This window comes from Chelonia mydas, chromosome 1 (genome assembly GCF_015237465.2).
Source record: "Chelonia mydas isolate rCheMyd1 chromosome 1, rCheMyd1.pri.v2, whole genome shotgun sequence".
NCBI lineage: Eukaryota > Metazoa > Chordata > Testudines > Cheloniidae > Chelonia > Chelonia mydas.
In genome coordinates this window covers 201,396,566-201,414,160 of record NC_057849.1, presented here as the reverse complement: position 1 = coordinate 201,414,160, position 17,595 = coordinate 201,396,566, and the positions used below count along the sequence as shown (strand labels likewise).

General features: G+C 41.4%; 1 protein-coding gene across 8 annotated transcripts in view; it reads left to right on the top strand.

Annotated features, from left to right (window-relative positions):
• Nucleotides 1–17,595, top strand: part of GSK3B (glycogen synthase kinase 3 beta) — a 273,947-nt gene that overhangs the window by 192,232 nt on the left and 64,120 nt on the right. For all 8 annotated transcript variants that reach the window (XM_043538734.1, XM_043538732.1, XM_043538733.1 and 5 more), the window contains exon 8: nt 15,843–15,938. In XM_043538734.1, the coding sequence (XP_043394669.1) occupies nt 15,843–15,938 (96 nt within the window). The remainder of the gene's footprint in view (nt 1–15,842; nt 15,939–17,595) is intronic.

The window sequence follows — 17,595 nt, the reverse complement described above, 5'->3', positions numbered from 1 at the left end:
TCTGTTTTAGCATAATTTAGTATAAACACAAAGGAAGAAGAGAAACAATTTAATAAAATTGTCACTGCATGTAGACCTTTTACAGATATTAAACACCACTTTCATAAATTTTATTCTCATTTTTAATTGACAGATCCATAGCTGAATATAAAGAGTACTGGTGTTAACCGTTTTTTTTCTATCATAGTTGGAAGAATGTGCACTCTGGAAGCTTGGACTTTCAGTGAACTGTATTTGAGATGGTTTTCCACTTGGCAGAAGTAGGTTCCTGGAGCATTGCTCTAACTGTGGACATAGAAATCCTGAATGATTATTATTATTAGGTGAAAATCAAAAAATGGTACATGGCCCCCTAGATATGCATATTAACAATTATACATGCAGGTTAAATGCAAGAGATACTCCACTGTGTAGTAAATCCTGAGATCTTCACTTGAGAAGACACAGTGGTAAGAGAGTATCCAGAGAGCAATGACTATGATGAAGTGCTAGATGGCATGTTCTCTGACCAGCTAAGGGAACAAGCTCTGTGAAGCTTAGAAGAGGAGAGAATGGTCTGGGGTAGTAGCAAAAGGGAGCGGAATTTCACAGGGATGTCTAAAGGAAATGTGACGGGGGTTGTGAAGTTTAGTGGGCAGGTGCTATGGCACATTATTCTGGTCACATGCTGCTTGTTACCAAGAAAATGTAGATGCTGATTCTAGAAGCTCTCCTGGGGAAAATTAAATACAAATTACAATAATGGAATGTCCTGCAGTATGAACATACAAAACTCTGCAACACAAAATTTGGTAGATTGACAATTCATAAGTACACTGTTGAAGTTGACAAGGGGATGGGGTGAGAGGATAGAGATTTTAGCTTGAGTAGAGTGCATTTGAGGCCTTTGGCATCTGAGAGGATTTGGAAAGTGGTTTGGGATTTTGGTACCCAAGAAGTAGTTAAGGCTTTTGGCATAGGCCTTGGAGAAGGGAAGGGTATTGAATGCCCAGTGGAAAAACTTCAGCTACAGTAAGCAAAGGGCTTATATCAGAAAGTTGTTGAAGATGATTCGATAGGGAATGAGAGTTGGAACCAAATAGGCATATATCCATTCTCCTAAACTTCCACTAGAATTTTCTGAGCAGCTTCTTTCAAAGGCTGTCTCTTCTTAAAGCAACAGACATTTTAAGTTGTACAGGAAATTCTGTATTACTTTACCTTGAAGTTTGATTGTGGGTGAGTTGGTGCATAGAAATCAAGATATCCTAAGCTCTCTTGCCACTATAGGAATTGTATCAATAAAGGCATATCAGATAAACACCTTGTAATCAAGGCCTTAAAACAAGCTGAGTCTGAATCAGATGGCAGATTTTGAGTCCAGAAGACTGAGACAAGTATTCAGGGTGAGCTGATAACTCAGAAAGCGTTGTTGTTGAAAGGATAATATAGCAGAACAAAGAGAACTGGAGAAGTTACAAATAAGAGCGCTATTTGAAGCATTGTAGTGAGGGCGAGAGATTGGGTGGGGACACTAGATGTAGTTTCAGTTGGCGTGAGAAAGAAATGTTTAAATTAAATGTAGAATTCACAGTAGTAGCGGGGAAACAAATGAGGGAAATACCCACAGTTTCAGCCAGATATGAAGATTCCCTGACTATTCTGCAGAAGGAGGCATCTGTTTGTTTGTGCCTTTGAGGAAAATATGTGAGCAGTACATGTTAAAAAAAAAAAAAGTGTGTACTTCCCCTCTTGTCACTATTGTAACTAATGCTCATACTAGAAAATCCACATTCACATTAAAAATATACATTCATCAGATTGAACTAAAATTGAAAGGATATGAACACTCATGCCTCAGGTATAAACCAACCACTAAAATGATGGATTGGGAAGAAGTTTTGTCCATTGTGGGATTTCTTTGTACCCTTTTCTGAAGCATTTGTTAATGGTCAACGTCAGGAACAAGGTATTTGATTAGATGTACTAGTCTGATCCAGTATGGTAATTTCCTTGTAAAGAACAGAAGGGATTGTATGGTGTGTATGCTAAAGAGAAAGCTGTCCTGATAAGATTCAAGATGAATGTGATAGCATGGCTCAAGCACGTCCATCAGCCTAGAAATGGGGCTGATGAAGGTTATACAAATATACATGTATCAATAGCAAGCAATTTTGACAAGTGGATAGAAGAATAAGTGAGACCTGTTTTACCTTGAACAATTTGAGGGTTTCTCATAAGAATTTGACTAGCAGTTAGAAAACATAAAACAATCTAACAGGTTGCTGAGTTGGCAGATTAGTATGAGACCCGCAGGTGCTTGAAGTTATGAAGGTGAGGATAGTGTAAAGTTTAAGGGGTAGCCTGCAAATTGTTCCTGAACCAGACCATCTTCAGACAATCACCTGAAGAAGCAAATGGACACTTTAAGGAGAGTTTGTGCTGGTTGCCCAACCCAGAAAAGCCAGGGATGGCGGGTTCTGAGACTAGTACCCATACCTCTGTTGTATGCATGTGAGTGAGATAAGTATTAGTATTACCATAGGCAGACTTGGAAACTGAGGCACATAGTCACACTGAATCAGTGGCAGAACCAAGAGTAGACTCCAGTAATCCTGACTCCAGATTCACTTCTCTAATCATAAACCAACACTTCCTCTGTATTTTCAGATGTTCATAACTTTATTTCAAAAAACTTTTTTGCAAACTTCTCTCAGTAGGCACATGTAGTATGATGATCTCAGTGAAGAACATAAAATTTACAAACAAACGCACCCACTCCAGTACTGGATGCTGACATCCGGGAGTAGGCAACAACAGAGGGACAGCAGCAACCTCAGTCCCTGCCTAAAGAATTGTTGTTGCTAGATGAGGACATGGTACTGGTTGATGACTGTAAGGATTCCAGAGTCTTCTGTCCCAGGTCATGGAGACCTGGACATCAAAACGACAGTAATCCAAGAAAGGTCTCACAAGCTATTTGATTAAACTGAGCCCTACAAGCCCAGCCGGGATCGCTCTCCTGATCAATGAGGGTTTACTTGAACCAGCAAAGAGGCTGTGGCAGACTTTGGCCACTCTCTCTTCCACAACTAAATTTGTGGAAGAGAGGTACCAAGTGCCTTCGAAAGAAACCCGGTCCACAAAAGGCACCTTGAAGGAAAAAGACCCAAGAAACTGGACCTTTTGAGGCACAGGGCATGTTTCTTTACCTCAGTGCAGCTCTGCATTATGAATTACTAGGCCATGTTTGCAAAATATAACTTTGTTATCTGGGATGGGAGAGTCATCCTTTTAATGTCCAAAAAATTCTACAGGAAAACAGAAAAGAACTGAATGAGATCATAGGGCCATGGACACATCCAACACACCTGCGAGGTCAATGGCCAATGCCCGTGGCTGTCACCATGAGCAGGTTTTCGTGGCTGCTTAACATCAGGCATCCAGAAAGAGGTACAAAGCTTCATCACAGATCTGCTCTTTGGGTGGATGGAGTTCTTCAGCACCAGAAGAGATGAACTGCACCATTCACTGAAAGATTCACAGGTCACGTTAAGATCCCTGGGGATCTATACACTATCTCTTTACCAAAAATAATGCAACTACCAGCCTCAGTAGGATGCTATCCTATTCCCAGAGTAGGTAGCCTGAGTACCTGCCAAGGAAAAAACCTCTCAATTCTAGGAGATATGCCTGTCATCGTCGTACTCGGTCATTCACCCTGCACCATCACAGAGGCAGCAGGTTTAATGGATATATCAGGAGCCTCCTTCCCCTTTCCCCTGGGCTTGGTTTGCTATCAGAGAAGTGGATGTTTGGACATCTTTCACTCATGGCTACCCTTTTCATGTCTACTCTTTATACTCCTGCACAAACCTCTTCCCTGTCCCCTTCAGGGGTCCTTCTGATGAGAGCCTGTCACAAAGAGAAATGGCCTCATTGCTCTGTCTAGAAGCCATAGGAGAGCTCAGAAGTACAAGGGTCTTAAGAGGCTTTTATTCCTGATATTTCCTCATTCCAAAAAAGAAAAGGGGGGGGGGGGGGTCTTTGTCCTGTCCCTGGCCTGAGGAGACTGAACAAGTGCAGGTGCAGCCTTGAATTCAGAATGGTAATGCCTGCCTCCATTATTCTCTGCAGGTTCAAGACCGGTTCATGGCTCTTGTCTTACAGGATCCATACTTCCACATAGCCATCCTCCCACCCCACTGGAAGTACTTCAGGTTCTCAGTAGAGCCAAATCACTATCATTATCAGGGGTGCCATTCAAACTCTCAACGGCACCAGAAGTAGAGATGAGCAAATAATTGATTATTTTGATTCTGTTGCCAAACCAAAAAATCCAAAGAAAATTTTTTCATTTAGAACCAAAACTGAAGGTCTGTTTTTTGCCAAAGCAAAACATTTTTTAAAACTGTGTTAATGTCGAAATGAAATGTTTTGAACATCAAATAGAAATATATTCTAAATGAAATGTTGAATCAAATAACTTATAATTTCAGAACGGTTTGTTTTGATTTTTTTTTTTAAATGAACTGTTCCCAAAATTAGTTTTGTGGGGGGTTTTTTGGTTTTGATTGGGCAGGAAGGGTGTTTTTTGTGGTTTGTTTTTTTGCCAAAACTATTCACTGGAAGAAAAAAAAAATCACTTCAGCCTAACCAAGAGTCTTCACAAAATGCCTAGCGGTGATAATGGCGCACCTTTGAAGACAGAGCATGCACATCTACGCTTACATGGAAGATAGACTGATCAGAGCAGGAGGCAGCAGTGAGTCTAACATATGCAGAGTCTCTGTTTCCCTGACTGGGCCACCTTCAGCTATGAAAATATCACCTCTTTTACCATCATAGAAGATAGGAGCTATGATTGATTTCAGATCTGAGAGCACAAACCTGTCTGGGGACAAGTTCCTGTCACTGCAGTCACTACTACTCAAGATAAAATCAAACCTGTCTATAACAGTACAAACTTGGCTAGGAGTATTAGATGATACGTTGATGTGCATGCACATGAGACTGCTTGCCAGACTTCATATGTGGCCCCTAAAACTCTGGCCTAGATCAGGCTACTTTCCGCCCTGTCACCAGATGGACAGGAAAGTCTTGGTGTCACCTCACATCCTTGCAGAACTGTAATGGTGGTTAGAGATTGTATAAGGAGGCATATGATTCTCAGCCCCCACTCTGACAAGGAGTTTAATTGTGGATGTGTTAGGGACAGCGGGGGGGAGAAATGCCTGGACCACCTATAAGCACGAGGGGCCTGGTCCACAGAAGACAACCTGGGACTTCACATAAATGTCTTGGAACTCAGAGACAAAAGAGTGAGTGGACTCCAAGCACTTACAGCTGACCCTCCCTACATGATATTTCATAGGTACCTCACCCGAAGTTCCCTCCCAAGGTAGTCTGAGTTCAGTTTGAGTTAATCAGTTAACCTGCCTGTCTTACTCCTGAAGCCCCACACTGTATCAGGAGAGAAGTTACATTTTATTGGATGTTTCCAGAGCCTTACTTTACATTGACAGTCTGTGCAATTTGATTCTGTCTCCCCAATTGTTTCTGGTTGTTGCTGGCAGTTCAATCTCTGGGCCATCTCATCACAAAGAATATCAAAGTGGATATGACAGCGTATCTTGCTGTTACTAGTTGGTTGAGGTACCTCTCCCAATGAACATCATGGTGGACTCTAGCAGACCACAAGTGGCATTCTCCGCCTGCTTCAGAACCCCGAAATGTCAGTTTCTGAAATATGCCAGGCGGAGATGTGGAGAAACCCACTGACTTTTGTCAAGCATTATGCATTGGACTTGAATGTCAGGGCAGATGCCAAGTTTGGGAGAGCAATACCACAGTCTGTTGGATATAGCTGAAACCCTTCATCCCAACAGCCAGAGGAGGTACTGCTTTCCACTCCCCTACAGTGGGGTCCACGCTGACACACACTGAAGAATGAACTTACCTTATAGTAACTGTAGTTCTTGGAGTTGTTGCACTCAGTGTGGATCCCACTATCTGCTTTCCATCCCTGGTTTTGGAGTCCTCAGCTGCCATGGCAAGGGAACAGAATGAGGGTTGCAGCCGCTCTGCCCTTTGTTCTCACATGGGAGTATACGGAGGTTCCGGTTGTATGTGCACTCCTGATGGACACTGCAGTTTTGAATGACTGAGGCACATGTACACCTGCTGTGGGATTCACACTGACTGCAGCATCTCAAAGTTCCATGGTTACTGCAGGGCAAATGAGGGTTCTTTCTTCTTCCTGTGAGAGTCATCCTGTGAAACATAAAAGCAAGTTTGTGTTTTTAAAGGAGCAGTTCATAGTCTGAAGGTAAGTCTGTTGCTGCAGTTCCCACATCGCCATTAAGAAATCGTCTAAAGAAAAGGAGATCCTCATCTTCTCCAGAAGAATATGACCGTGATAGTGACCTAATCCATTAACCCCGGGTACTGACAGGCCTTCATCTGTCAGTTTGTAACTAAACAGGAACCACTTACAAGAAAAAGAGAATGAGGGGCAAAGTGGTTTTCCCATTCCAGAGTTACTAAAATTCCATTCCAAATGGTGCAGTCCAGACTGAAAAAATGTGTTGTTAGAGCTTCTCTAAAATTATCTCCATGTACAATGAGACAAAGCTACCAAGTGTTCTTCTGTTCCCAACCTGGACAGCGACTCCTTGCGCTAGCAGCTAGATTATGTCTGTTATAGAAAAACTCACAGTAACTGTCCCCTCTCTTCCAATGCCTCTCAGGCTGGATTGGGAAGAATAATTTTTGTCTGGTATTCATGAAGGAAAATGTTAAAACATGAGAGCTGTAAAGTGTCAGGAATCTAACCAGTGAGTAATTTTATAGTCTGTGACACTTTTACTGAGCTGAGTGCTAAAAATGGATTGCAAATATAATATATGGCTCATACTCAAAATATCAAGGTACTATTTTGGGCTCAGTTTTTGAAAAAATAAATATATAAATTTGTTTATAGTAGCTAAATGGCAAAGAAAAGCTGCTTCTACCAAAGAAGAAATTGCGGGGAAGGATGTTTTTTTTTTCTTCTGGATGTGATCCTGCGTGGAGTGAAAGTATGCCATTGGGATGGGCTGTCTGTGCTACAGAACACCTGCTAGTATTGACATGGTTTAAAATTAATCCTTTCTCCCCTTTCATAGAGGAAGTGTTCTGGCATTTCTTGCCATTGTGCAACCCCCTCCCTCAAAAAGCTCAGTTCTTTCTCTGCATAATGTAATTTCCCCACTTTCAGCAATTGCTGGCAGCGTAAGAAGATGAACAATTGTGTGCATGTCAACCATGGCAATGAAGCGTCTTACTAGGTTAGTGTATGGTTGTGCTTGTTTCTGTTAACAAAAGAAATTTATGTTTCTGGTTGGCTTTTTTTTTTTTTTCTCATTTAATGTGATGGGACTCTGTCAGAGTTGTAGCTTTCTTTCCTCTGTCGCCCTTTCAGATTATTTACTTCAAATTTGATTGTATTGTAGATTGAGATTCCTCCATCCTAAAATCTTTTAATAAGTACTTGGCACATCTCTAGCACCTTTCTTCTACAGTTCAGTTTGTAAACAGCTAATTAATTACACCTTTCAACAAACCAGTATGAGAGTAGTAGATTTTTCTTGTGAATATTTGTCAGTATAAATCCCCACCTTTAGGAGCATGTGCACTCCTAGAGCAAATCTACACAACCACTTACGTCGATATAACTTACGTTAGTCAGGGGAGTGAAAAAGCCACTCCACTGAGCAACACAAGTTACAGTGACCTAAGCGTTGTCAACACTAGCTCTATGTCTGCAGGAGATGCTCTCCTACCAGAATAGTTTCTGCCTCTCGCGGAGTTGGAGTAATTATGCCAACAAGAGAACCCTCTCTCCTGTTGGCATAGAATCTCTTCACCAGATGCGCTACAGCGGCAGAGCTGCACCGATGTAGCGCTTCTAGTGTAGACTAGCCCTTAGTGTTGAATTCAGCTTTTGGGCTCTTATGTCCTGTCACACAACCTAACATTTAGCTTCAGCGAGTTTATGTAAGGAGCTGGTGCCCCAGTTCCCTTCAGCCACCACTTCCAGAGTTCTCAGCACCTTTAGTCTCCTTTACTTCCATGCAACTGATTTTTCCTTCTTAGCTTTGTTTCAGCTGTAGTATTATTTATTAGCAAAGAGGATTCAATTCCAGAAGAGGTTGGTGTGGAGCTTGAGGCTGAATACATCTATTTCAAGAGACGTGCAGCCTTCTCTCTTCATGCAGAGTACGCTGTCGCCACCAAGCACCATTAGTTTCTTTGTGCAATGCCAATTATACTTACATTGTGGCTGCTTCCTGAGAGGTATCTTATCCACCTTCCTACAGTGGAATTGAGTAGGTCGCTTTCATGCATTTTTTCCAACTGAAAGCGCGGATCCAAAAATTCCCAGGATTGGACTTAATACCACTTGTAACTGAGTCCAAGGTATATCCTCGGGACTTCCAGATCAGAAGCCTGTCCCTTTTGACAGGGCCGGGGAAGAGAGACCCCATACACTTCTGGAGGTAGGATATCCAGGAACAAAGGTTCCCCAAAGGCCCCCTGAGGTATGTCCATGAGTCAGTCACATTTTTCCCTCAGGAGCCCTGAAATAATGGCCTGGGCGGGCTCCACCTTCTGTGGATCAGTTGTCAAAAGGGAGGTCTCCTGTAAAGAGACTGAAATCTGGTCTGTCCATTACTCCCTCTCTCTTGAGAACTATGAAAGCATCTACTTTGTCAGTGAGTATTTCCTCCTATAATTCTTTTATGGATGATCCTCCTGACTGTTCAAATGGGAATGACCAGGATACCCCAAAAGTCAGTGGTGTCTTGCCCATTGTCTTCCACCCCGAGACTCTCTCTTGTTTGCAAGCTACATCCAGCCCTATTTCCTTCTCAGATTCACTCTCCATTTCAGCTCCAGCTGCAGTTGCTTCCTTCTGTCAACTGTCATTTTCAAACAGATTAGGTAGTCACTTAGACACGCTAGAAAGTTTTACATATTGTCTCCTTTTGTGATTGCTACTGTAAACAGACATACTGATTTATGGATTTTGCATTCCAGTAAAAGAACAAAGTACAGTATTAGATATATTCAGCAGATCTTTGTCCAGTATTATTTTATTAGAGGACATGTCCTGAATGTGTACAACACCAACAGAATTACCATTTTACAGTTGACACAACTGTTCTGCTGATTTTGGGATTGAACTACATGATATGGTAGAAATAAAACGTTAAAACATTCACTCATCTATTTTCCTTTCTTTTCTTTCTTTCTTTTCTTTTCATCTCTATCACCACTATGAGCTGAAAGCACCTTGAATCTGTTAACAGCACCAAGTTGTTTTCATACTTGCATTAGGTACACATGAGAGAGCAGAGTAAATACACTGAGTGCTAAATAAATCACTACCAGTTACACAGTTGTGTCGAAGCCTGTATAAGTGAAGGGTCCAGCTTTTACCTCCTTTCAGTAAACAGATTCCCTCACACACACACTTCCTCTGTCTGAAGCATTCAAGAACTATGGACTATTTCTGAGAACACAGCTTCTTAGAAAGCAAATAAGCCAAACTTCTCTGACCCTCTGTTCCTTGCGACAATGGATTTGTTAGCAAACCACAGATGTTTCACAGAGAAGATGGAAAGACCTGGAAAATCAACATGGTCACAGAACTTTTTGGATATTTCAGACAATTCCTTGTCGTTTACATACACACTTTATATTATCCAGGCTTTTCATGTGCAAGAGTATCAGGAAGTGTCTGTCTCTGCATTTTTATGCAAACTTACTGTCTTCAATACTACCAAGGCTATCTAGGATTTGAGGCAAAAGGTTCCTTGTATATAGCATGGAAGTTCTAGTATTCCAAATGAATATTGATATTTTCAGAGAAATATTGCTGCATTCCAGTCAGACACCAATTTCATCTAGGATGTGCTAAACTGAAGTTGAAAGAGTTTGGAATATAATCTAAAACTACAAATGGTTCTTTGGAAACAGAGGAAGAAGCTAAATCAAAGTGCTCTGAGTTGATCTATTCTATAAAGGTTCTTCACAATAGTTTCTGAGAGCCTTCCAGCAGTGCATTAAGTGACATGACTAACAATTATCACATTTATCTTATCTCCAGAGGAGGTAAAGTATGTTCAGTGGAGTGTCTTGTTTTTGTCAGGGTTTTTGTTTTGTTTTTAATGTACATGTTGCTATGTATGCATTAGAGAAGGCAAGATCAAAGAACTGCACCTCGCACTTGGAGTGGAAGGTGGTGAGGTTTGTGATGGTCTTTAGCTCCTGGGGGAGTTCATTCCACAGTCTTGGACAGGCCACTGAGAAAAGTTCTGTCTCCCACACAGCTAGTGTGTGGTGAAGGATAAGTAGAGCTGTATGTCACCTGCATGTTGCCGGTTCTTGAGTCCGTGTCCTCTGATCAATTCACCTAGTGGTTGTATGTAGACGTTGAAAAGGACTGGAGAGAAAATTGATCCTTTTAGGACTTCATAAACGAAGGGTCTACTGATGGAGTTGCATTTTCCCATAATTACGTGTTGGGTATGTCCCTCCATAAAGAACTCAGACCATTTTAGCACATAACCCTGGATGCCTGCCACCTCTCTCAGGCAAGACAACAATATCTCAAAATCAACCATGTTTAATGCTGCAGAGAGGTCAAGGAGGGTAAGAAAGGATGTCTGCTCTCTTTCCATTGATAGGAGGAGATCATTCATCAGTGCCACTCAGGGGTGGCCTTACCATGAGGCGAACTGAGGTGCCAGACTGGGGGTGGGGGTGCCACTAGAACCCAGAGTGTAAAAAATTGTGTCTGCTGCTGGTGCATATGTATTCTCTCTGCTCTAGATGCACAGAGATGATGGAGTGCTGTGCTGGAGGAAGGAGGGCACAAGAGACATAACAGGCAGGCAGGAGAAAAGGTGAGAGGGAATAACAGAAAGTAACAGGAGCTGCCATGAGACAGAGGAGGAGGAGCCTCTTATGTACCTCTCTGGCACCCCCAGGAGCCTGGACTGATTAACACCAGCTTCTCAGGGAGCTTCCTATTTCCTGCTGCTTCTCTGAACCCACTTGAGGAGAACAGGCAGTCAGCTGAAGTAGCAGGAGCCAGTTAGGCCCTTAAGACACCGATATCTTCCCTCACTCAGGCCCTGCTACCAGCCTGCTTCAATTGAGTGTTGAGAGCCACTATAGCCGGTACAGAACAGCAGTCATGAGTGAAAGACGAAAACGCCCCCCTGAGGCAGCATTCAGAAAAAGAAAGAAAGCAAAGGAAGCTTTTCTATCTAAGCAGGAAAGGAGCTCTCCTGAGATACATAGACACACATGTTCACGGTGAGCCTTCGGGCCCCAGTGAGGATGAGAGTGGTGAGGAGATGCCTGATCTTCCAGTTAGTCAGAGTGCAGGTGACCTGGCAGCTACTGCAGCATCCATATCTCCATCTCAAATGGATGTAACCGTGCACATTCCTGAAGAAAAGTGTAGATCAGAGAAGAGTATGGTGGAGGTGCAAGAAACAGCTGCTGCTGAGTTTAGTTCCTTAAGTCTAGATGATCCAGGACTGTGGACCCACTTGAGCAGTAGCCTGAGGGACTTCCTTGTACTGCGTGGGGCACAGCAAGTGAAAAACATCATGTTCCCCAAAGACAATTAAAATAGAAGTTTCCGTCCAACGTATTACTGGCGTGAAATCCCCAATGGTGACAAAGTTGAGAGGCCATGGCTTATGTACTCAAAAACCTAGAAAGCTGCATACTGTTTTTGTTGCAAACTCTTCCATTCTAATGTTCCAGCCACATTGGGTTCTACAGGACAAAGGACTGGAAAAATCTGGCTAGAAATCTGGCATGCCATGAGAAGGCAGCAAATCACCAGAGAGCATTCCACAGGTGGAAAGAGCTTGAGATGAGACTAAGGTTAAAGGCCACCGTAGATGATCAGCATCAAGAGAAAATTGCATCAGAGTCTCTTTACTGGCAAAATGTTCCGAAAAGGCTCATTGCCATTGTAAGAATGCTTGCTACCCAAAACCTAGCACTCCGTGCCACTTCAGATCAGCTGTATGTGCCAAACAATGGAAACTTCCTTAAAATTGTGGAGCTGATGGCTGAGTTTGATACTGTACTCCAGGAGCATCTAAGAAGAGTCACCACCCAAGAAATGTACACACACCACTACCTTGGAAAAACAATTCAGAATGAGATCATACAGTTACTGGCAACAAAAGTCAAACAGAAGATTGTGGCAGATCTGAAGTCAGCAAGATATTACTCTGTTGTTCTGGACTGCACACCTGACATCAGGTATAGGGAACAAATTACTTTAATGGTGCGTTCTGTAACAACGACAGAACCTAGTGAAAATGTCCCTGCAATGGTGACTGTCAGAGAGCATTTTCTAGAATTTATTGACATTGATGATACTACAGGAGCTGGTATGACAAATGTGCTTCTTAAAAAGCTGGAAGATAACAGGAATTGCGATAGCTGACATGAGAGGTTCAGGGCTACGATAATGGTGCCAGCATGAGAGGAAAGAACAGAGGAGTGCAGACACAGATCCAAGAGTTAAACCCTTGAGCTTTTTTTGTCCCATGTAGTTTTCATTCATTGAACTTGGTGGTCAGTGATGCAGCATCAGCTTCTAGTGAGGCTCCTGAATTTTTTAATGTAATTCAAAGCTTCTGTGTATTTTTCTCTGCATCAACTCATCAATGGCAAATTTTGAAGCAACATCTGGGAACATCCTCTCTGACACTGAAACCACTGAGTGCCACACGATGGGTAAGCCGAGTGGAGGCGATAAAGCCTATCAAACACCAAATTGGGAACATAGATGATGCTATAGTTGCCATTATGGAGGATAATGCTATGACAGGAACTGTTCGTGGGAGAACAGTGGCAGAGGGAAATGGAATCACCAGAAACATACATAACTTCAAATTTCTGTGTGGCTTAGTGATGTGGCATGACATACTGTTTGAAATAAATGTTGTAAGCAAGAGACTCCAAGATGTTGACCTTGATATATCTGGAGTAATGGAACAACTGGACAAAGCAAAGTCATTCCTACAGTCCTACTGGTCAAATGAGGGATTTCAAAACGTTCTGAAGAGTGCACAGAAGTTGGCAGAGGAACTTCACACTGAAGCTATTTTCCCACCCATTCAAGAATACAAGTCACCGAAGAAGACATTTTGATTACGAGGCACAGGATAATCCCATAAGAGACCCCAAACAACAATTCAAAGTTGAATTCTTTAACCAGGTGCTAGAGTGTACAATACAGTCAGTTGAAGAACGTTTCATGCAGCTCGAGGAACACAGCAATATATTTGGGATGTTGGATGATATTCCAAAACTCCACACTATACCTGAAGCAGCCCTACACCAGCAGGGCACTAGAGGCCGTGTTGACACATGATGACATCTGCGATATTGATGCGAGTGATTTAGGTGATGAACTGAAAGCCCTTTCAAGATACATTTCAGCAGGATCAACTCCAAAGGCTGTTCTGGAATATAAGTGCACAAATAAGATGACCACCCTCTTTCCAAATGCTTTTGTTGCTCTGCGCATACTTCTAACACTTCCTGTAACAGTTGCCAGTGGAGAACGCAGCTTCTCCAAGCTGAAGTTAATAAAAACACATCTATGCTCCACAATGACACGGGAGAGGATGGTCGGCATTGCAACCATCTCAATAGAGCTTGAGCTGGCCCAGACTGGACCTTCAGGAAGCAGTTCAAATCTTTGCAACCAAGAAGGCATGGAAAGCACCACTTTGATTATTCAAACAGATAAAAATGCCAGTGTTTACTATGCAGACAAGAAAAGTTACATTTGCTGTTCAGGTTGTTTTGAAAGTTAAGTGTCACTTAAAATTTTTGAACAAGGCATTTTAAGTTGTTAGTTCTACTCGTCTCATGGTACTGCTCTGCTACCTACCCCGATAAAGGAGAACAGGAGGAGAACAGGAAGAAGACAGAATTCTACTATACTTCGGGAACCTTGGCTGCAAGGCAGCCTGCCAGGCGAGCTGTGAAGCCAGGGCTCTTGGGCTTTCAGGCTCTCAGCAAATAGGCAGGCTACTGTGGAGCCTGGCTCCAACGCTCCTGGCAGGTGGGCTGTGGGGGAGTCAAGGTGGAAAGCTGACAGGGAACTTGCCTGGTTTCCTTCAAAAGATTCACTGAAATTGATAAGTTCCTGAAAAACGTTTTACTTTCAATGAATTGGTGGTTTCTGATGGAAAGGCGTTCTGTCAGAAAATTTCCAATCAGCTCTAAGTGTGGTCTTTCTCTCATAGGTTGCTGGTTCAAATCAAGCCTTAAGCTGTTAGCAACCCCACCCATAGAGATTATTTTACCAGGTTCTGGTTGACATCCATTGACAGGTGGTGGTGTAATGCAAGCTTGCACTGCTGCAGCCTGGATTGTGATTTTTATATGGTTAAATAGAAGAAGATTTTATTTGCCAAAGCAGTCAATCCCGCATCTTACACAACTATTAAATTCTCACTCAAAATTAGAAAATAAATCGAAACATGAGATTTTTTAAAAAACTATTATTCACTTTTCATAAATTTTGGCCACAGCCTTTAATTACTTGAGATGTGTTTAACCCATGCCTTTTTCTTTCCCCAGCCTCTTTGCACTTTCTGCTTATTTAAAAAAATTCTATTGATGTAAAATAATACAAAACTTCATGAATACAGCTGACAATATTCAGCAGGAGGTTTTTCGTAACATCTAGACATGTTCCTGTTTATCCTTGAATTGAAATCCTAGTGATGAACTGGCAACGTGACATGAATTTCCATGGCAAAAGATTTGTCACAAGGCTGTAACATGACAGTGAGCTTGTCTGTCAGAAGAGGCGCCCAAGTTTCAGCCTTCCTCTCCCACAGTGCTTTCTGTAATAGCAGAACCCAGAGTGACTGAACTTAAACAAAAAGCAGTGGACTTCCAAATTTGCTGAGGAGTTTTTTTGTCCCTCTTAAAGGATTTGAAGTTTTTCTAAGATTAATGTTAATTGAACAAAAACTACTAATGTACTCATATGTAAAACTCACCAAATCATTTCATAAATACGATCACATTTCTTTATGGAAATGTACATACAGATAACATCACGCTGATTGTGGTGTTATTATTATATAAACATAGATACTTCTATAGTTGAATTCCTAGAATAAATGTCTAAACTACAGGTACGTGAATTGAATTCCTGTACATTAGGTGTAGTTAAGTTAACACTCCGTCTGCATTTAGATATGAAAAAAATCAATCTCCATCTAATAAAATCTGTTCTGCCTCTCTCAGCAATGCTTGTTTGATCTTTTAAGTTCATCAGAGAGCTCTCCCTCATGACTATTAAAATGCATTCGGGTGTGCTATTGCTCATTACCTTAATCAGGGCGTAAGACTGCAAGCTAAAGCCTATTACATTAAAGATGTTCATCAAATAATTCTTTTTATAAAATTCCTAATCTGGAGAAATTCTGCTCTGTTCTCTTTTGAAGCATCATTGTATTTGAGAGAGATGCCTGAATTTTATGAAAGACCTTCAACAGTTAAGTAAATTTGCAAAATTTGAACTGTCCAGTCTGTTGTGCCCCAAGTCTCAGTGCATTGCAAAAACTGCTTGGTACCAGTGACTAGTTACGTTTTGCCAGACACTCTATTCCTACTCTCTCTACTATACTGCACATTACAAAAAAATGACATTCCTTATTGTAAAGTTGGTCGTATGGTCAAGCGAATTTTATTAGGACCTTTATCACTTTGTAGATCTGAAGGATATGTAAACAATTTCTTTTTCACCTTTCTAGGTCCTGGGAACGCCTACAAGGGAACAAATTAGAGAAATGAATCCAAACTACACTGAATTCAAATTCCCTCAGATTAAGGCACATCCATGGACTAAGGTGAGGCTGTCTGAGTTGGATAATGATGGTGTGTGGGATAAATGTAACATTGCAGAGTTTAAGTCCAGACCTTGATTTCTGTGCTTGGTTGCTTTCAAACTAACCTGGGACCCTGTAGTTGAATCAGAACCCAATAACTGTTTATGTAGGGAAGGAGGACGAATGTACCTAGGCTCTGCATTGAATTGTCCATGGCTCTGTTTTTTTGTGATTTGCCCATAGATATTTTCCAGGCTGGGTATGTATTTATAACCCATTACAATGCACTTATATTCCATCATAGCACAATTCTTGACAAGTGCAAAGAATCTCCTATAAATAAATACATTCTTTAGAGGTGGGTGATGCACTCTTATGGTACAAATACATCATCTGTGAATACAGGAGTGAGACCCACAGTGCAAATCAGTCCTGTTTGCCATCTCATAAACATAGTGAAGATCATTAGATTTGGAACCCCAGTAATATGCACTAGTTATTTTTTCTTACATTACTTTTAAAAGATTTTTTTTAGTTTGTTTCAAAGGAAGAGAATACTGCTACAAAATTTCTCAATAGCAAGTTAGGAAACCCAGCAACACAAATATGATGATTTTCAAATGCTGAGGAATGAAGTGCATAGATTGGCTTGTGGAAGAGTACATATATTCCCTCAGTTCTGCCAGTGATTAGTTCAAAATCATTTTGGACCAAGCCTTTCACAGTGCTAGAGGCCCCGAGCAGATGATGTAACCTACTTCAGGTTCTTTGAGATTGTGGGCAATGCACATTACTGGAAGTCAAATCAATATTTTGGTAATTTCTTCTCAGATGTTCTAAATACATGCTTCCTCTCCCCAACGATCCCTGGGTTGCATTTCCAGATCTTAGTTCTTTATTGCATGTTGGTTCCAAGACTGAGTGATTTATAATACTCAGAGGCCGTTAAATCAGCAAACCTGTTTATATTATGTGTTAATAGAAAAATTTCTGAGATAGTAAAATTTATGGAACTCCATGAAGATTAGGCTTACTTTCATTATTTCAAAATAAATAATGGAAAAAGCAACAAAAGTTAGCCTAAGACATTAAAACAGTGAAGTTGTAGTGGAAAATGGTTCCAGTGCTGCATCTGAATGACTTGGTGTTGAGGGTGGGCTTTAACTGAATGCAGTATGTATTGGAGCCATAGCCTGTCCTGGTGCCAGAACACATTATAAGTAATCAGAGTTGAATATCTAACCTGGTTATACATCTCCTCTACCATCTGTAGATCCTTAGGTGTCATTTGTTTGCATATGGCTGCCCCTTGGGCCACAGTAGAGACCTTTTTGTAAAGCTAGTGAAGAATATAATGTGATCTTCATGCAGAAAGTGAAACTGAGAGTTCCTTCTATTTTTACCTTTTATACGCAAGTGAGTGCTTCTCTGGGCTTCTAAATGACCATAAGTGAAATCAGGCAAGCATAGAGCAATGAGAGGAGCTTGCCAGAAGGTTGAATTTCCTTTTGCATTAGCACATGGGATTGTTTTGTTTTGGTATTGAGAACTCTGCTGGCAACATAATGCCTCATTCTCAGTTTGTTGTACAACAACAAACTCCTCCCAATACCAGATGGGTATAGAACAGCATCTAAATTAATTTATTGGATTTGGGGAAGTTGACATCTGATTATGA